The sequence below is a fragment of the Conger conger genome, chromosome 12, assembly GCF_963514075.1.
Source record: "Conger conger chromosome 12, fConCon1.1, whole genome shotgun sequence".
Lineage (NCBI taxonomy): Eukaryota > Metazoa > Chordata > Actinopteri > Anguilliformes > Congridae > Conger > Conger conger.
In genome coordinates this window covers 30158714-30180164 of record NC_083771.1, presented here as the reverse complement: position 1 = coordinate 30180164, position 21451 = coordinate 30158714, and the positions used below count along the sequence as shown (strand labels likewise).

Here is a 21451-nt window from a genome sequence, read left to right as displayed (position 1 = left end):
TTGGGGGAGGGTCAGTAACCACGCGGTTTTAGCATTGCCTCTCATTAATTATGCATGCAGTATCGAGTTGGCCTTACACGGGGCTAAATATGGGCCTCTGGTCTGCTGTAGGGGGCTGTGAAGGACAGTGACCTTGCCTTCGGCTCTCCTCCTTCTGTTTACACTCGTATTTGTATCCCACTCTTTCATTTTGTTCTTCTTTGGCTCTCTGTCCTCTCTCGTTTTTCTTCCCTACATAGTAACATGTTCAGTGTTACATTTGCAGTATACATATGGACACTTGACATTTTACTTTCTAGTCTCATTATGGGGCTCCCCAACTGAAGATTACCTGCACTGATTCTGATAGCTATGCACTGTCAGTAGTGTTTCTCTACCTGGGTTATGTGCAGTAGCTGGTCTCCCTTCCCTCTGTGCCTCACACAGACAGCAGCGACAGTGACCTGGAGCTTTCCGCCGTCAGACACCAGCCTGAGGGCCTGGAGCAGCTTCAGGCCCAGACCAAGTTCACCAGGAAGGAGCTGCAGTCTCTCTACAGGGGCTTTAAGAACGTAAGGCCAGGGTTAAGGGAGTGTATTTACCCTGAGACTGCCCTGTAACATTTACATCTGACATCATATCCTCAAGCCCATTTACTGCTTTCCACTGCATCCTCTCAGTCCCCCCTGCTGCACTTAATGTGGCACTTACAGTAAGTATTATGCTGATCTACAGTATGTGCTGACTGCAACTATCATTTCTGACACTGATGACTTGGCACGTGCTCGACCTGTTGGTTAAACCTTTATTAATGCACTTTTGCAGGTTATTATTGATGAGTTAAATTCTAATGTAAGTGTAAAGCGGGTATGTGCCTGCGTGTTTGCGTGTCATCTCTAGCTCACCTCCTCGCTGCCTCTTTGACAGGAGTGTCCCAGTGGTCTTGTGGATGAAGAGACCTTCAAGTCCATCTATTCCCAGTTCTTCCCTCAAGGAGGTAGGCCTCATCTCCCCCTCGATAATTTTATCCTGTTGAAGAAAGCCTGTGGCAGCCATCCAGCAGAGGTGGTAGCGCTGGAACTATGAAAGAAGGAGAGGAGTTGAGGACAGGGGTAGAGAAAGAAAATAAAATAATCACTCAGAGACATTGGTATATCATGATGAAGTGATGAAATAAGCAGGTTTCATACAACACAGAAAAAGAAATTGTGCAACTGACAGTGGTACTATGAATGAATACAGTCTGAAGTAATGTAGATTTCTCTCTCTCTCACTCTCCCTGATCAGATGCCACAACTTATGCACATTTCCTGTTCAATGCTTTCGACATGGACAGAAACGGCTCCATTCGATTTGAGGTGAGAAAGCAAGATCTATTGGTAACATCTAAATATTGTAAATATGTCAAATATTACAAACGAAAAAAAGTTTGTAATATAATACAGTATAATACAGTATTTTTATTATTTATTTGCTATTTTCTGCAGGATTTCGTGATCGGACTGTCTGTACTTTTGAGGGGGTCCGTGAATGAGAAGCTCAACTGGGCTTTCAACCTCTACGACATCAACAAGGATGGTTACATCACCAAAGAGGTAGCAGGAATTCTTCAGAGTAATGCAAAGAATCACAGCAATACTATCCGTTTTTTGGATCAAATGTCAAATAAATATATATTTATTTATTTATTTATTTAACAATACTATCCTTGACTCTCTGCAATTGTGTCTGATTGTCTAACAGGAGATGCTTGCAATCATGAAGTCGATCTATGACATGATGGGCAGGTACACCTCCCCCAGTGTGCGAGAAGACGCACCCTTTGAGCACGTGGAGAAGTTCTTCCAGGTAGTCCCAATGCCAATTCCCAACACCTAACGTGTAAAAAAGAATGGCCATGATGTATACATACTGTAATCCATGACGGTTTACGTTTGCCTTTTCCCAAACAAATTCACGACGGTTTACGTTTGCCTTTCCTCAACTAATTCCAACACGGATGCTATTCAGCCTTGTGTTTACTGACGGCAACTTACATAAGTGCATACATACAGGATTAGGCAATGCACAGTGCAATCAACAGGGGGCCCAACAGATATTAGTTGTCAATACATAACATGAGTAACATTACATTGTGCAAAGACAGAAATGGCATGCTGATTGGCATGAATGAACACCCTTAGCAAAACCTGTGATGCACTATGAAGACATTATGAAGGAATTATGAAGACATTATGAAGGAATTAGTGGCTTAGAACACAGTGGCCACTGCAGCAGCTGAAGCATGTCACCCTGTAGCGTAGTGGTTTAAGGTACATGACTGGGACCCGCAAGGTGCTTTGGATAAAAGCGTCAGCCAAATGACATGTAATAATAATGACCTTGTTTTGCAGTGTGCCACTTCGGTGTGCTGAAGCCCGTTCACTCCCTCTTTGTTTCAGAAAATGGACCGAAACCGAGATGGAGTGGTGACCATCGATGAGTTCATGGAGACCTGTCAGAAGGTAGCACTGTGATCCACAGCAAACCAGCTGAGGGCGCTTCATTTCTAACCACACAAAGCATTAACACTGGGGAACTCTGCCACGGAGCTCTTAACACCATTCAGACACACCACACCACACAGTAAAATACTTAAATGAATCCAGTGGTGTTAAAAAGGCTAACTGTAAAATGAACTTGTTCATAGTGAACATTCTGCTGTAATGTGAATTCATTGTATTGTTAACTTTAGTGACAGACCCCCCCCCCTCTCCCCTCAGATCGAACCCTGCCTGGCACCATTCTGCTCTCATTCAGTACAGTACAATGCCTCAGTAACACACACGCTGTCCATGTTTGAGAACATGCTAGCACAGCTGCCTGTGTTTGAGAACATTCCAGCACAGCTGCCTGTGTTTGAGAACACTCTAGCACAGCTGTCCATGTTCTGTTTCACTAAAGGTACAGAATAATAGAAACGCTTGCTGTTGACATGTACTTCTTGACTGATTCTATCTTGTTTTTTTTCTGTCTTTTTTTCACTTTTAGGATGCAGACATTATGAGCTCCATGCAGCTCTTCGAGAATGTGATCTAGGGTGTGACAGCGTGTCAAACTGAACTCTCCTGCTATCTACCGGTGCCACATGTCAATAAACTCGCTGACCTGAAATCCCCACCCCCCGCACTCAGCATGCACCTTTGCCTAGTTATAAACCTTCATGGGGGTGGCAAATAAACAAGGAAACACAGCAGGTTATTTGTATCTACAGTGTGTGTGTATTTAAGGAAGTCCTTACAGGAAGGAAGCACTGGACCAAGCTTTCACTCACTGCAAGAAAACTGAAGAGACTTTTTCGTAGCAGTGTTCAGTGGAAAATGGGAAAATAATCACTATTTCTTCTCTGATATTGTCATTTTATGGGGAGAGACAGGGAAGTAGACTGAGAAAAAGAGATTTGTTGTATGTTTGTTTGTTTGTTCCCAGACCAGGGGTCACATTCTTCATATCGGGCCTGCAACGTACACAGAGCCTCCCAATTTCCTGACCTTGGAAGCCCAGCGGGGTGCTTACTTAGACTGGGGAAAATATTTTCAAGGATCAGCACAGTTTTGAGGATTAAAGTGTAGAGCCATGGAGTTGTGGTGAGGGGCAATTTCGGGCACTGGAAACACCTTAACCCGAAGGAGGACATAACAGAATGGTTCCTGTTAGAACAGACAGTTTACTTCAGCATGTTTGGCCTTCCATTTCTAAATTTCTTTGTTTGTACTAAAAAAGTATGATGTAAACATTGTGTTTGACCTGTTACAACCTCTTACACATAAAACCCACACACATTCACGCCCACATTAAAGCCAGATCCTATAATCCTAAAATCGTGTTGTTTGGGAAGGGGGTCAGGTCTGAGTATTAACAGCTGGAGGAAAAGGATTATTACAATCAATGTTACACTGGTTTAGACAACTATAAACATATGTGTGTGGTATTTAAGATGATTTTTGGACTAGAATCAGTAGAATTTGCCTGTGGCATGTAAAGGCACAGAGAAGACACTCGTTTTTATGTTTGATTCCGGCATTTTGGCTGCTACATCAGAGTGGTGCTGAGGGTGGCACATCAAAGTAAAATATGAAATAAAATCCCAACTGAAACAGAAGACACTGCTGTCTGTCATACTCTGGGCAGGCTCCAATAATTCCAGCTTCAGAACTGGGTAACAGAGTAAGATTTCTATAAACTGCAGCCAAAAACTGAACTGTCACGTTCCGACACGGGTCATTTTTTTGAGATAGTCACACCTAATTATAATTGCTTTGACAATACTGCTACTTCTTACTGACATGCAAATAAAGCCCTTTTTGAGTTGGAAAATGTCTCCAGGTGTGTTGTCATGGTAACTGTGTAAAGGACACATTCCCGCAGGGTATCACACAGCCAGTTGTGATTCAACCCCATAGACCTTGCTTAGAGTATATAATATATAGAGACAGCAATGCCAATAGAAACCAATGGGGGGAAATTCCACCGCACAGGGCAGCATGTTGCTCACTGCTCATGCTCATTTGTGTCCTTGGTCACATGCACAACGAAGAAGACTCAGAGTAAATTATGTACCACAGCAGATGAACCAATGATAAACACTTGAGCAGTTGCCAAACAAGGGTGCACTAGATTTTATGTCTATGACATAAAAATGCATGAAATAAAAATATTTGTCTTTGTCTGTGCGCTGGGGGTAAAAATCAGACCACTGAAAAAATAATTTTTAAAATAAATAAAAATATGATAGATTGAACAACAATATATAGGCGGATATATTTTTAGTTTGCTGTCAAATGTGAATGGAGTCCAATGGGAAAATAGGCTTTTTGAGCAAAAATATTGGTATCACTTCATACCAATTGGCAAAACTAGTAGCTCAAAAGCTGGCCCCTTGCCGTAGACATGCATATGTCATCCCAGGTGATAACTGCAGCTCTGCAGTGTTGGAAAACATGGGAGACAAGTCCACTACAGCCAACCGCCCGTGAAGCATCTCACTTTGTTTGGTCAATCTACAACCCTGTTATATCCTCTACCCCCTCCCTCAACCCCTTTCCCTACACATTGTTTTACCTCCCCACCAGATCTAATCACCCCCCTCCCCACTCCTGTGATGTGTTTTAATTTCATTTATGACAATGGCTGTTTGTTCCACTGTCTCCATTGAGGGACAGGGTATAAGAGTGACATTCTCCCTCATTTGCTAGTTCTTGTTGATCTGTACTTGGGGAACAGAACCACTAGTTCCTCTACTATATTAAACTATCTGTTTGAAACAAAGACGTACCTGCATTTATTTTTCTACTGACAATCGTACGGAGGAATATATTTAACTCTTTAAAAATTCTACAGCAAGTCATACACTGCCTCCTTGTGGGTGACTGTGATTTCAATCCTATTTCCCAAGCCTTCTGCCAAAGGAAGATATCCCATAATAACCATACTAATTTCAAAGATTTATCTAGGGCTGCCAAACCCTGTTCCTGGAGATCAACCATCCTGTACATTTTCATTTCAACCATAAAAGTGGCACAACTGATTCTAATAATTAGCATCTTAACAAGATCTCTAACTGTTGAATGAGGTGTGCTTAATTAGGGTTGGGGTGAAAACATACAGGACAGCAGATGTCCAGAAACAGGGTTCGGGCAGCCCTGCTCTAGAGAGAAGCAGTGAAAATCTCACCTTCCAATTGGTAAGCTCAATCATTGGTTGAAACCTGTTTTTGTGTCTCTATATGAAGCACAGTGTTACTGTGATCCATCCAATAATTAGTGAACCCGGAATTGGATTACTAATTAGCTAGCCAGGGCAATCTGTGAAAACAAATAGCTGCACACACATTGGCCTTCTGGGAGCAGAATTTCCAACCTATTTTGTTGACAGGCTGCTTTCTGTTGTACTCGGGACACGTACAAATAATTCCAGCTACAGAACTTGGTAACAAAGCAAGAAACTACAGCCAAAAAATATATATTTAGTTATCCACTGAACTGTCATGTTGCAACATTGGTGTTGACAGAAGGGCAGAGATAGTTTAGGGGTTCAGCTTGGATTATGCCGGTTTCTAGCACTGTACAAGTCCCTCTGTTTCATCTTATGTATGCACGGCAAAATTTATAATCCTTCACAAAAGGCCAGACCCCATGACTTGCTGGCGTTGTGCCCTGCATAGACTGTATCCAGGCTATCCTTTGGCATTGCTATGAGCACATGAAGACCCGATTCGTGGAGGGACCTAAATGCTGCTGCTCTCTCACACCACTGTCTGTTCCACCACAGCTGCAAATGGGTAATCATGGAGCATCGCATAATTCAGGCAGGCCACGAGAGTCAAGCCCGACTCTGGCTGAATCAGCTGATGGCTCAGCTGAGTAGTTATGTTTGCCTATCACAGTCCATTTTCCTAACAGGAAGGTCTATTTAAACTGCTTCCCCCTACTTATTCGGCCGCTTCCCCCTGTGCCCATACTCACTGCATGCTGCCAGTGTAAACCTGCTATCTCCTGTATGTATGCATGCGGCAGCCTGCAAGTCTAAGAAACCCACCACCACCCCAGCTCATCCCTCATATGTTTATCAGACTATGGGTGGGCTCAAATCTGACTGGAGCAAATCTGTGTGCAGTTTGTATGTTCACCCTATGCCCACTTTAGTTTCCTCCCACATCCAAGACATGCTGTCGATCTATCCTCTACAAATGAAGGTTAATAATGTTTTTCATTGCTGCTAGATCTTTTCTGTGTGTATTCCACTGGTAGGTGGGGTTGGGGCCTCCGAGAACAGAGCCATACTACCAATCATAACTGTATTGCCTTTTAGATTATTAATAAATATTGGTCCTATCTGAAACCCCATTCATAAAATCATGCATGTGCTCAAGCACACAGTCCAGGCTCATGTGCATCTCCAAATGAAATCCACGTACTGGAAACTCAGAGGAAGATTGAAGGCACTTCTCTTGAGAGGTGCGGAGGGCCTGCCAAATAGAGTGAGCACACTTCAGTTTGAGTGTCCTCAAGCATCCAGGAGACACTCTGAGTCACAACAAGTCTCTCTCCCGCCACTCAGTGACAGGGGCTCACTTGAGATGTGACCTTAATGACCCACTTCCCTCTGGTAACTAGCTGCCCCAATGCTTGGTACTGCATTTTCAGAAAAGAAAGCACACTTTGTTATGAATTTTCTTTGGACCAAGGCAACTGGGCTGACCACTTGTTAGTTTGTGCAGCAGGGGTTTGCAAGACAGCCAATTAGAATAAGGGATATCCATAAGTAATGTTCCTTTTTTCGTACAAGGGGATCAGCCTTTTGCTCAATTTTAATTTCAACCAACAGAGGTAGTATGTGGTGGCACGGATGGTGCAGTGGGTAGCACTGCCACCTCACAACAAGGAGGTCCTGGATTCGAATCCCCATCGGCTGTGCCATATAAATGCTAATGCCACATAATGGACAAAAAAATTATTATTATTTTTTTTTGAGAGTGGTTTTGGGTTGGTTTTTGGACCCCTAGATAATAATTACCACTTGGAAATGATGCAGAATATATTCCGTTATATATATATATATATATAATATAGTCCGTTCCCGCCCAGAGCCTTGTCTGAACCTAAGGACTGCGCATCCTTCCTGTCCCGGTGCCAATCGATCTTTGAGCTCCAGCCTTCCACCTTCCCCACCGAAAGGTCCAAGGTGGCTTACATAGTCACTCTTCTGTCCGACAGAGCTTTGGAATGGGGAACCGCCTTTTGGGACTCCCAAATGCTACAGCTTTGCTCTCTTCTCAACCGCCATGAAGAGGATGTTTGACCGGGCCGTCTCCGGACCAGCTGCTTCCCGTGAACTGTTCCGTATCCGCCAGGGTTCCTGCTCTGTTTCTGATTACTCCATCAGAACTCTGATTCAGTTCTGATTTACTCCGGAGCCGATTCATAGATCTATCCTGATCTGCCCTGCTCTGGTCCTTCACTTGGGAGTTCTGACATCCATTCTCTACCAGGTCCTCCACACCAGCACCATCACTGGCGCACCCCTGGCTGCAGTCGACACAATAACCTCTCCAGTTTGGCTGCAGATCTCAGGCAACCACCAGGAGGAGCTAATGTTCCACATTATAAAGTCTGGTCCCGGTGGTGTTGGGCAGACCGTGGCTACTCCAGCACAATCCCCAAGTTGACTGGGGAACCATCACAAACTGGAGCCCCAACTGTCACCAGTCCTGCCTCCAACCGTCCCTGACACTTCTGAGACACAGCCTGACCTGTCCTCCATCCCACCTGTCTACCACGACATTGGACAGGTCTTCAGTAAGTCCCGAGCCTGCTCCATGCCTCCTCACCCATCCTACAATTGTGCCATTGAACTGCACTCTGGCACCACTCCTCTGAGAGGTCGTCTCTTCTCCCTCTCCATCCCAGAGACCCTCTCCTTGGAGAAGTACACCATCCCACTCATCTCCTCTGCCTTTTCGTCACTACAGAAGTGCCAGTTCTTCACCAAATTGGATCTCCGCAACGCTTACCACCTGGTCCGCATTCGCGAGGGTGAAGAGTGGAAGATAGCTTTCAATACCCTGAGTACCTTGTGATGCCGTTCGGCCTCACCAACGCTCTAGCCGTCTTCCAGAACCTCATCAATGATGTCCTCCGGGACATGATCAACCGCTTTGTGTTTGTTTGCCTGGACAATATCCTCATCTTCTCTGCTACCCTGGAGGAACACATCAATTGCATCCGTCAAGTGCTCCGTCGCAACCTTGAGAACTGTCTCTTTGCCATGAATTTCATCAATCCTCAATCCAGTTCCTCGGCTTTGTCATCTCCAGAGGGCAGCTTAAAATGGATACTGTTGGGAGATAGACAAATTTGTGTATTGGACCACTTCACATATGATAATGACCGCTATCAGTTTCAAGGTTCCCCCTCTGGGGATTTTCCACTGGGCTCCAGGGGGGAGCGGGGCAAGGCCTCACAACCATTAGGGATTTGAATGGCCCAATCCGAGGTGCTCGGGATAGGCGCAATTCCTTACCACCAATCAGAGGTTACACTTGGATTTGTAGACATATTTGAATATATGCAAATTTAATCCTTTAAAACACCCCAAACACCATTACTCTTTGGAACATTTTCCTGATTGTAATAAACTTTCCCGTTTTCTAATGACGAACATCGGATCTGCTTCTTCCTGTGACAACGGTCATCTTACTGGTTCCTGGTAAAACTTCGATTTACTAACAATACCAAAAAAAACCCTCCTACCAACTGCAAAGAGCTCCAACGCTTCCTGGGGTTTGCCAATTTCTACAGGAGGTTCATACGAAATTACAGCTCCGTTGCCGCTCCCCTATCTGCCTTGACCTCCAGCAAGGTCACCTTCTGCTGGACACCCACTGCCGACTCCACTTTGAGGGAACTGAAGAGATGCTTCTCTTCTGCTCCTGTCCTAACCATGCCTAACCTAGAGTTCAGTTCACCCTGGAGGTGGACGCCTCCAACACCGGGGTCGTAGTGGTCCTGTCCCAGCGGTTCGCAGACAGCAAAGTCCACCCTTGTGCCTTCTTCTCTCATCGCCACTCGCCCACAGAGAGGAACTACAGTATCGGTGACCAGGAAGTTGGCTTTTGAGGAGTGGCGACATCTGTTGGAGATGGCCACCATTCCGTTCATTGTCTGGGCCGACCACCACAACCTGGAGTACCTGAAGTCGGCCAAAAGACTCAATTCCCTCCAGGCCAGGTCATCACTATTCTTCAACCGCTTTAACTGTTTCCTCCCTGACTTCCATGTTGTGATTTTCCCGTCTGTCTGGTTTTGGCATATCGACTTTTGTTTTCGAATTTGGTTTTTGTCTATTATTGATCCTTCGCCTGTGACCACGATCCTGTTTTGGATTCTCCTTACTGTTCCAGTTTGCCGTTGTATTGACCCATTGCCTGGACTCTCTCACACCATAAACTGCCTTATCCCTACTGAATCTGTTTGCTGGCTATTGACCCTTGCCTGTTTGACTTGCCATACTGAAATAAAGACTCTGAATGAACTCTTTGCCTGCTGGATTACTGCAACTGGGTTTGCTTGTTCTACAGAACTGATAGCATTTTGGATAGATTTTGAGACACTAAGGGACACCACGGTACACTGCTTACATTTTGCTTCATAGATCTTTATTTGTTCCTGCATATCACACACAGATTTTGCAGACATGTGGCCAAGGTGTTTATGATTCAGGAAATGTATACATTTATCTCCTACCTTTTCATTGCAAGAAAGTTTTTTCTTTTCATTGCAATTGTGTTGTATTTGCAGCACTTTCCTTAAGTTGCCTGTCAAGGGCGGCATGGATGGTGCAGTGGGTCGCACAGCTACCTCACAGCAAGGAGATCCTGGGTTCAAATCCCGGTCGGCCAGGGCCTCTCTGTGTGGTGTTTGCATGTTCTCCCCATGTTCGCATGAGTTTCCTTCCACAGGTTAGGCTGATTGGAGAGTCAAAATTGTCCATGGGTATGTATGTGTGAGTGAATGGTGTGTGTGCCCTGCGATGGACTGGCAACCTGTCCAGGGTGTATTCCTGCCTGTTGCCCAATGTATGCTGGGATAGGCTCCAGCCCCCCTGCGACCCTGTTCAGGATAAGCGGGTTAAGATAATGGATGGAGTCTCTGTGATGCTCACCTCTGGAGTGTGTGCAGTGTTTAATTTGTAATATGCATACATGTTTCTACATCTTCCAGCCCCTAGTTGGATAATCTTCACGTGACTAGTGTTTTAATATGGGGCTTTGTATGATTTTTGTATGATTTTTATTTTCATACCTTTAACATTTTCCATGTTTTGCCACCAGTGTCAGGGAGAATAAGAATAGACCTATGGTTTATTTTAAATCCTGACTTAAAAAAAAAAAAAATGTTGTCACTTTAATTTTGGGGTTAATCTTCCAGCAACTATGGTGCTTTTAATAAAGGAAACTAAAAGCAAATTATTAGGATTGTATTCCTAATGTATTTTAAAAAATTGTTTTATATTATTTATTTGGCCACTTTTCAAGGGAGTCTTTGATCATTGTCAGACTTGTAGGCTTGTGCGTCGGATATATTTCGACCATATTGATTCGCAACAGAAATCACTATTTTAAGTGTTAAAAAGTGTATCGGTCAATCGGTCAATATCGGTCACTTAAATAACAATGACACAGTTCTGGAGAAAGAACGCTAGGGGGGCGTGTAGCTGTGAATATACAGAGGTAACGGAACGTATGGTTGAAAAGACTCAACTTTAATCGTAAAAATGCCAGTGACAATAATGTAAGAAAGAATGGTGGATCCTGTGAAGAACACAAGTGAACCCAAAAGAACGGTCGACGTTCGTGATTGGCTGCTGTGCTACTTCTAGAGGCATGGTCTAGGGGCCGGCCCTTGACGTCATCATCTGTTTAGGTTTGTGTTGTGCCACTGGTGGAGTTTTCCGCCAACCCATTCTGGTCGCTCTGTCTGCCACAATTATAAAATAGCACGCCAGTAACGCTTCGCTGTAACGTTACAGCTCCATTGACGCGGAGAGGACACGCGTTTGTGTTAGGGCTGAAACTCCGGAGTGGTGTCCTTTCCGCTTGCGTCTGAACGTGGCGGTCACCTGCACTTGGTGTTACACTAGGATATCTCCATAGTTAGTTAGCTAGCTCGCCAGCTTCCTAACTACAACCAAAGGTAAGCTAACAGTAGCTTGATTGCATGCATAGTAAGCTTCCAACCACGAGGGTGTAGCTTGATGGGTAGTTAGCGCTACCTTGGGAACAAATCCCGCTAGTTCTGATAGCAGATTGCTGGCTACATGATTATTGGGTGGGATCTCTAGCTTGCTCCTATTTATACTGTATGTATAAATACTAACGTTGCCTTATGTTCTTAGTTGACAGTCGTGTGGGTAACATAAGATAGCTATCGTTCTATGTAGCCTACCCACTATAACTTAGCTACGACTAGCAATATGTATTGTCTCACTGTGTTCCCCTGTATCGTAAAATCAGCGAATCCATTGGATCAATCAACATTACCTAGGCCGAAAGTGTAATGGCGTAACGTTGTTGTAACAGTAAATTATATCGTTACGTTAGCTAAACCTAGTAGTGGCTAGCCAAGTTACTGAGTTGCGACTTACTGCTGTTGCCGCCAGTTCATCATTTCAACTAACTAGCTTTCTAGCTAACTGACTGACTAATAATACAAAGCCACCCAGTAATAACTCCATAGGTGACTAACGTTTCGTGTTATTTGTCCTGTCATCTGACACAAAGGAAAGGAAATAATAACGGAAACTAAGATAATGAAGCGTGTTGATGTGTATTGTGTTGTGAGTAACTGGCTAATGTTAGCCATGCTAGCTATGTAGCGTGCGGTACAGCTTTGTGAAGTCTGGAGTCACGCACGCTTTCGCGCATTGTGCTTAATGTTCATTTTGAACCGACGACTATCAACTACTCGGGATGTCAAACGCCGTATTGCCGAGATTCATTTCATCCCGTGAGTTGATACAAATTTGCACAAAAGCACCCTTTTATGGTCACTACAAAGGATTGGTGATGCGTTGCGCCCAAGACTGGCACCACAAATTACATAATCGCATTAGCTTTGTTTCTGGAGTTGGTTATATTCAACATATTATAAAGCATTTTAGCGATGAGGCAGAGATTGTGAATATTAGCTTGGTACCTTGTGATAAAAGATTAAGCTGCTTTTCACCCTGATGTAGTCTACGAAGTGGCATTTGTAAACCCAGAAATATGAAAACATTTCAAGTTCTTTGGACACTGAGGTACACTAAGGTTAAGCGCATGTTTTGTGATGACTTGTAATGCATCTTGCTAATAACATCCCACATCATTGTGCTCAAACTGCAGACCATATGGTCAACCACATGGATGCATTTTTCCAAAGGGAATGTTAAAAAAAAAAAGACAACTGGAAATGCAGCCCTAGACTCCAGTATACGGCTAACATTAGACACCATAGGACAGACAACGAGGTTGAAGCGTTATTAGAATTCATGTTACTGTTGTGGTATTATTGTTATTAGAGGCCTGTGAAAATGATGCATCTACCAGACAATTAACTGTCTGCGACGACAGAAATAGAATAAGGACATTTAACGCCGCAACCTCTCACCGGACTCGCTCATGTCAACCGTCGACCAAGATGGGAATTTCTCCGAAGACTCGGTTCGCTATGTATGAGTGTTCTATTAGTGGTGACTTCTGAGACGGCAGGTGCACCTGTTGCTCAGATGCAGAGTCAGACTTAGGGGGAATGAAACGAATGCAGTTTTGTGTTTGCTACGATACCCCAATCCTTACCCCTTCATATTCTTTTTTAAATTTGAAGTTAATAGAGGTTTCTCATTTTGGCGTAATGGCAGGCTAAGTGATGCTGTCATAGCTTGTTCTAAGCTGCTCGAATGACCTGTGTTCATGATGACGGCTTTTGAGAGGTCCCCACTTGTAGGTCTAGCTCTTGTGGGTTCTTTAGACCTGCATTGAGTGGAACTGGTCATTGAATCAGTTAAAGCAGGGCTGCCGAACCCTTAATCTTCCATCCTGTAGGTTTCCATTCAATCCATACATTTATTTCAACCTGATTGTGATAATGTGAAGCTCAATGAGATCTCCAGCTGTTGAATGATGTGCTCTCTGTCAGGCTTGGAGTGAAGATGTTCAGCATTGCTGTTGTGATTTCCTTTTACCTAATTTATCTTCAGTATATCTTTGCATCCTCTTCCTGCTTTCTATATCATGCCGTCCTCTCTAGCCATCTTGTTTCTCATGCATGCAGTGTTTTCACTGGGTTCAGTCCCTGTAACTATTGAGTGTCTCGTGCAGTCCAAGAGCTTCTTAGCCAGCAGGGAACCCAGAAGGGCCTTTGTGGTTTGTGAATTTCGTGCTGGCTCCTGCTCTCATAATCCTCTAATTAGGCCAGATGTTTACATCCGTAATTCTCAAATGCGGCTCACTGCTGTGGTTACTTCCCTCCAATCAGATTTAGACCTGGGACACTAGTTGAGCCAAACCCCCCATTAAAAAAATGTGTTTTTTTAGTGGGGGGTTTGCATTGTCCTAGATACAGACTTGCTTCCTTTTTATTAAAACCTGCCACGATATGCAACCACACCATGCTTTTCTAGCCTCTCAATCATTATCAGTCCATATCATTCTGTTATCATATCTTGGTATTGTAACCAAAGTTGCCCTTAAGAAAAAGTTGCCTGTTGGGACATATTGCCACAGGAAGGCAATATAGCTGACGGCTTTTCCATTTAAATTCTTTAGAAGACAAAGCAGTGCTGTAGATTTGTGACTGATTCGTACAGTGGCTTCATTGTGGACAGGTGAATGCCTGTCTCTTGAGAGCACTCCCACATAACAGTGGCTTGGGCCATGGAGGGACACTGTGCCCACTTTCTGGAAGTTCCATTGTGTGCTAGTGAGAAGACCTCTCCCAGCAGGCATTCCACCGTATAATAAGACTCCCCAGACGGCTTTATACATAAAATGGGGCTTTAGTTCTCGACTCAACCACAGTGTACTGGAAGGAAACGCTAGTCACGCACTGTGAAAGATAACCAGCATCCTCCCCACATGCCCAAACCTGAGTTTGGTTGCTCTTTAGTGTGTGGCTGTCGATAAATGTTCTATGTTTTTTTTTGTTATTTATTTTCATTTTTGTTATATTATGTTATTATATATTCTCTTGTCCATTCGGGTGCCTTCCACACGAATGGACCTTTCTTTCTTGGTTTATAGTAAAATTATTTATTTCCAGCATCAGTGACTGTTGCCTTCCTCTCCAGCCCCTTTCTCTGATTGGCTGATAGCACTTGATTGTACAACCCACTACATCACTTGACAAACCTATGAGAATACTTATTGGTTCACATTAAGTGGCCAAAACTGGGCTTTGTTTTTGATGCTAATTTCCTGGTCTTGAGCGTGCTCACTTGTGGCACTGCAGTTGGCTCCAGTGTAGGTGTTTCAGCCACCCTTTCAATGTAAGCCAATGGTAACAATACAGTAAAATGAAGTCCCACAGGAAAATGTAGTTGTAATCAGTGTTTTTTCAGCTAATGTTTCCCCATGTGTTGGCTTTCTTGAAGTTATTGTGTCACTGGGACAATGCAGTACTGTTATTGTATTACTGGGACAACACAGTAATACTTTGTGAATGAATCGGGGACAGGTTGTGTCACTGCCGCGTCACTCAATCTCACACGCTTAGTGGAGGAGCCGCACTTTGCCACTACTGCACAGTACCTGGCTTCAAATTGTACAACATGGTGGCACCCCAAAACTTGGCTTCTGCGGTTTCAAAATGTTTTTCACAAGCTCGTGGACAGTCGGTGGGTGACGTTTCAGGCACTTCGACAGTCTATGGTCCTCCTTTAGCTCTTGGCTAGCACATTTGTCTCCTCTTTCTCTTTTGCACAGTCATTGTGCCTGAGGACTGCACCTTTTGAGCAGCCTACAGTTACCCAACCTACTAGAGGAGGTGTGCCCGCATAAGAAGGGGGGATATCCTGCCCAATGAAACCCTCCATATGACACTACGGCCAATGAGGTGCCTCCCCACAAGCCTGCTGGTGAGCTGCCACTGTCACAAAGAGCATGGATTTCCACTACTTGAAATTAAATGTGGAAAATCTTCAGATTTTCAGTAGCAATACGCATCCCTTAGCAGAGGTGTGAAGTCCACGTGTCAAAAAGTAAAAACCCTGCCATGTGTTTCTTCCACCCATGAACTCCACTTGCTAATTTCTGTAATTATTTCCACCTCCCAGTTGAAGCAAATCCCGGCGAGGGAACAGAAATTCATACCGTTGCAAATTTGATTATGTCAATATTCTGTATTCCAGAACATAAGTGGTCACAGTCTACACATTAAGCTGGGTAATGTTGATTGAAAACTGGGATTTTCAGTTAGATAAATGTCTTGTTTAACCATTTCCTAAATTCAGCTGTAATTTGTTTAAAATAAGGTCTTTGAAATCTCTTAATATCATTGAATGTCCTTGCAAAATCTTGAAATGTAGCTTTTGAAAAGTACTGTGCTTAGACCGATGCTCTGTCCTGCTGTGAGCTTCTTTAACAAAGTACTTTGTTCTTCTGTACTTGCTGTGGTTATGCCTCACAGTAATTAAAGTACTGACCTCTGGGAGCGTGATTTAATGTACAGTAGTTTGACCAGCTAAGGGCAAACGCTGTTTATAGTCTAGATAACGTGGAAAGGGCAAGAAACACGGCATGCAGCGTTTATAACGGGATTAATGTTATAACTGGGATGCCAGAGGATCGCGTGTAGCTGGCCTCGTATTGTACCGCGCGGGGAGTCCGTTGGCAACGGACAGTAGCCACGGTTACGAGGCGGCGGCGTTTCTTAATCCGACTGCTCCCCGCGGGGCGAGGTAATGGAATAAATATTTCTGTGAATTAGAAACCCAGAAGAATGTCTTAGTCACCGGTGCTGAAAGGCGGCATCCCGGCGAGAAGATTTAATGCGTAATCTTCCTGAGTAACGCACCCCCCCCCCCCCCCCCCCCCTCCCCAACCTCTCCTCCAATCAGATCAGGTTATTGAGTCAAAAGACATGCTTTTACACGAGGAATTGGATGCAAACTGTACCCTTTCAACTATGTAGGTCAGCAAAAATAAGATCTGGGAGAAATGTACAAATCTGCGGTGTCTGGAACAGACCGCACATTTATCTTGAGACTTTTGTTATGGGCTTGTGTAACACCGTGCAGCGCCTGTCCCTGCTGTTGTAGAGGAGGATCTCGGAACACACGCAACCTCCTCTGGTTGGAAAGGGTGGAATTGTGAGTGCTGTTTATTGAGTTCTTATGTGTAATATTATTGATTTAAATATTTGAACTTTTAGCAAAATGAATGAGATATAATGTTTTGTTGTTTGGTTTAATGGACAGCCTCTATTACGCGTTCTGTTCTTTTGAGTGTTCTTCTCTTCCACCTTTGATAAATTTAGAAGCTTAGCCTTTGCCTTCTCTTACAATTGTGTAGTCATTTTATGCCATTTTGTGTGGCTCATCCGCTTGCTTGGATGTGTGTGAGTATTTCTGTTTTCTAGCATATGATTATCACTTGTAATGAGAGCAAAATAGCTGGAACATCTGCCCATTAACCTTCATTAGCTTCAGCGCTGTGAGCTACTGTGCTGGCTAGAAATGCAGTGAGCTTAATTGAGCTGGTAAAATGAGCTCTAATTTGCGTGCTCCATCTGTGTAATGGTCTTATTTCTGTTCTCATTGTGGTCATATTCAAATCTGCAAATGGCGTAATTACGGGATGTGAAACCACGTCTCCACAACCGCTTGAATGGAATTATTCCGTCCTCTTCACAAGCCTCCACAACTCGCACGAGTTTACTGGGGAAAGGGAAACTGAAGAAAGTTTAAATGGTGTGTGTATCTTTGAACAAGCACAATCCCGTGGATGCACACTCACACACCGGCTGGAGCTGGTACACAAACAGAACTGGGTATTTCAACGTCAACACAACTGTAAAAAATTGCTAACTGCCAGTGCACTGTTCCTGCTGCTGGCGGTGGGCCAGAGACGCAATTCCTGTTTTTAATGTATTTACCCTTAATGCTGGTTCAGGTTGTGAAAAAAGACAGTCATTTCAGTTTATTATCGATGTAGAATAAGTTTTTATTCAGTTTGAACTACTGGTTTGTTTGATTATAGCTGAGAGTAGCTGTCGCCTTGGACAGGAAACATGTCCATGTCGAGTCAGACGGATCTACTCAACCAAATAAACTAACTTGTTATTTGGGAAATGATAGATTTGATCAATTTAAGCAGTTTTGTTGTGGACGGTGTAGGCTTTTGTTCCAACCAAGCAGAAACACACCCGATTCTGCTGTTCAACCAGGAGAATCTTTGCTAAGGACCTTGAGTAGTAGAATGAGGTGTTCTACTGTTTGGTTTGAACAAAAGCCTGTACCCACATCAGCCCTTTCTAGATAACATTGAGAATCCCTGTCCTATAGTAATGTTGTGCTGTCACCTTTAACATTTAATATAGTTTTGAACTTCGCTTTAGATCATGGCAGTACAATTCCAGGAGATTACTTGCAATTAAAAAATAAATATTACCATTTCATGCTTTCAGATCCATTGAGCCTGGCATATGAGTCATGAAATATCTTAAAGATTTATTACATTTTTACATACAGTTACATAATTTGGCAGACACTTTCCCAAAGCAGCTTACAAAAGTGCTTTGAACTTCAGCATGACTAAGATGGCTTTGCTGCCATGTTAATGGCAAGTAAAAAAAAAAAACAACTCATGAGACCACTACTTTCCGCAGAATTAGAGCTAATGTTTTTTCTATGGGGTGGTGCAATTAGAGTAGAGTAAGTAAGGGTTTGGAAAGTTTTAATTGCGATGAGCATAGGTAAGGGTAAATAATGTAAGTGTAGGGTAGGTAAGTGTTTAGTCCAGGTGTTTACTGCAGAGTATGTCTGTGCTCTCTCTCCCCATTTCTTTCTCTCAATAAATCTTTAGCAATGACAGGAATTAGTGTTGCAGCAGCTTTGTTGTATGTATGTATATGTATGTATGCATGTAATTATTATTATTATTTATTAATTTTTTGGATGCGTTTATGGTACGTGTGTGTGTTGCCTTTGTCCTTTTATAATTAGTCTAATTGTAGTGGTACATGTCATGTCTGGTATTCTTTGCATGCTGTGCTGTACATTATGCTGTATTCTTGTCTTTTGTCAGGACCACCCTCGAAAACAAGATGCTACTCAAGGGGTTTTATACTGAAAATAAATAAATTTCTAAAATCAAAAGTTTTTGAATGTCAGATACTTTGTGATGCAGACATGGAACATGGATCAAAGTATGTCTTGTTTTTAGGAGGACTGATTTAGTCTGCGCTCCGTATGTGTTTGGGGAAAAGCAGCTCCGTCTCCTCCGTGTTAATCAGCAACGGGCCGGGCACAGCCTGTCCCGTCTCTGTAGCCGGGTCCGTGCAGTTCCCAACACATTTGTTGTGCTCACAGTGTTCATGCTTTGTCAATGTTTTCCTGCAGTGGAAGATTTTCACCGTGCTCAGATTTGGTCAGTGTGTGCCGCCGGACATTCGCTTTAATTCCAGATGGCGTGCCACATTTCTCTTTGGTTCTGAAAAGAGGATTTGATTTGGCAGTCCAGGTTGTTCTATGACAGAGATGTCAGTAAATATCCTCCGGCCTCGCTGGCACGTTTTATCCCAAGACCCAAAACGGTGTGTCTTTTCACACAAGCTGGAATATTCCAGATATAGCTTTGCGGTGAATTGAAAAGGCAACGGTAAATACGCGTAAAAAAAAAAAAAAAAGGACAAATTCCTCAGAGTTCGGAACAGATTTGCTTCATGGCCTGTGGCAAGTTATTCTCTGTGTTTAAAGTGGGGCGGAATTCCAGATTGTGATGCGACATCCTGGCTTGTAGTACGCTGATAAGAGGCTTGATATCAGGCTGGATGTCACGCACACACCTTCCGGTCCTCTCTCAGTACCCGTGTCCACCTCTCCTCCTCTCCCCCTGTGCATTCTGACTCCCTCCCTCTCGGCTACGGGTGTAGCCTGGCGCGTTGGCGCACCACTCCTGGTCTATTGCGAGGCCTCTCGTGGTCAGTAGATTCACACCTGCCTGTTGACTTTAATGTGCTACACAACACTATTTTCCTCTTTTTGTAGTTTTCACTTTAGCTAACCAACTATATTATGAGCAAGCAACTTATTTGGCTATGTAACTAGCTGGTTGTATTACTAAGATATAATAATCTACCACAAATGATGCAGCTGTAACTTAGTTTGAGACAAATAAAGGTTTAGCTAAACACACGATTGAAGACATGAAGAGATAAAAGCAATGTGCGGCCTCACAAATTGCACTCCAGCGATCACTGAAACTGTATACTATTGCTTATTATCCAAGTGAAGAATACATATCTAATTATAAAACCATACCTGTTTCTTGTTGGTCGCAACAAGCAAATTAGCTATTGGTTAGCCTGCCGAATTTACAAATATCCATTGCTACTTCGGAAGCTACACGCGAACAATCAGAATAAGCCCCTCACCATTGGCTGTGGTAATTAGAACCAATTTAAAACCAATTTTAAACCAATCAGCTTGAATTACTGTACAGCACTGTTGTACCCGGCTGACTGTTGTCCTGTCTTCCCAACAGGTGAATTTTACCACCTGTTCGTTGGTCATGTGACGTGTCGAGAGGGAAGGAGATTACTTTTGTCCGCATACAGACAAGAGGGAGACCTGGTGGAAAAAGACAGACCCAGCGGACGAGGGGTGGGGGGGAGAGTGTGAGACTCTGAAGAGAGAAGACGGAAGATCACAGAGACATGGGTGTGGGGAAGAACACTACCTCCAAATCTTTGGACTCGGGAGACACGGGGAAGTATGAGGAGGAAAACAAAAACAGCGAGGACTTTTACCCCATTCCTGTGAGTAGTGAGAGAGCGAGAGAGCAAGAGAAAGTGTGTGAGAGCGTGTGAGAGCATGTGATAGCATATGTCTGTGTGTGGCCTGTCAGGTGTGTTGACTGTGTGTCTTTACTATATCCCATCTGTACAGTAACATGTTTTCCTCTGAGCCAGTGTGCCTCTTTAAGATCAGTGTGCTTCTTTGAGATGACAGCTTCACTCCCTCTCACTGACTTTCGGAGTACTTCACACACTTTCTTACTCTGTTTAACGGATCAGCCCACCCAAATCCCAGAGCTGTGACTCTCAGCCAAGCCTTCAAGTGTTTAAGCTCCGGAGAACCATGTCTCCATGTTCTCCATCTTTATGATTCTGTCTGGGGGACTGACCCCAGCCCCCCATTTTACACACCACCCCAATCTACACACTGCCTCAATGTATTAACCCCATACCCCCCAATCTATATGTCGCACCCCATATAGACACGCAGAAATATATACCACACACTGTACCTAGACCACACACAGCACATTCAGCTATACAAACAGCACACAGACCACACACACTGCAGAACACACGCACGCATCTAACATACACACAAACATTTTCTCTCTCACACTCAAAACGGACACATACACACTCCATAGTACACACACGCATCCCATAAACGTATACCAAGATACATTTTCTCTCTCTGACACACACACACACACACACTCTCACACACACACACACACACACACACACACACTGCATATTACACGCACACATCCATAAACATATACAAAGATACATTTTCCTCTCTCTCACACACACACACACACACACACCTCCTATGCGGCACATGCAGTCCTGTGCTCATTCTTTTCCCTCTACCTATAAGGACTGGGTAACACAGACGGTCCCCTCTCAGGCTGTTTGTAATGACACAGGCTTGGACC

General features: G+C 43.7%; 2 protein-coding genes across 4 annotated transcripts in view; both read left to right on the top strand.

Annotated features, from left to right (window-relative positions):
• Nucleotides 1–5286, top strand: part of LOC133105560 (calsenilin) — a 43300-nt gene extending 38014 nt beyond the window's left edge. For all 3 annotated transcript variants that reach the window (XM_061215735.1, XM_061215733.1, XM_061215734.1), the window contains 7 exons: nt 427–551; nt 907–976; nt 1267–1337; nt 1467–1574; nt 1723–1827; nt 2421–2483; nt 3010–5286. In XM_061215735.1, the coding sequence (XP_061071719.1) occupies nt 427–551; nt 907–976; nt 1267–1337; nt 1467–1574; nt 1723–1827; nt 2421–2483; nt 3010–3057 (590 nt within the window). In that variant the 3' untranslated portion in view covers nt 3058–5286. The remainder of the gene's footprint in view (nt 1–426; nt 552–906; nt 977–1266; nt 1338–1466; nt 1575–1722; nt 1828–2420; nt 2484–3009) is intronic.
• A 6184-nt stretch (nt 5287–11470) lies between these two features.
• The window catches only part of LOC133141563 (solute carrier family 23 member 2-like), a 22933-nt gene continuing 12952 nt past the window's right edge, over nt 11471–21451 (top strand). The window contains exons 1-2 of the mRNA XM_061262131.1: nt 11471–11711; nt 20258–20531. Coding sequence (XP_061118115.1) covers nt 20430–20531 — 102 coding nt within the window. The 5' untranslated portion in view covers nt 11471–11711; nt 20258–20429. The remainder of the gene's footprint in view (nt 11712–20257; nt 20532–21451) is intronic.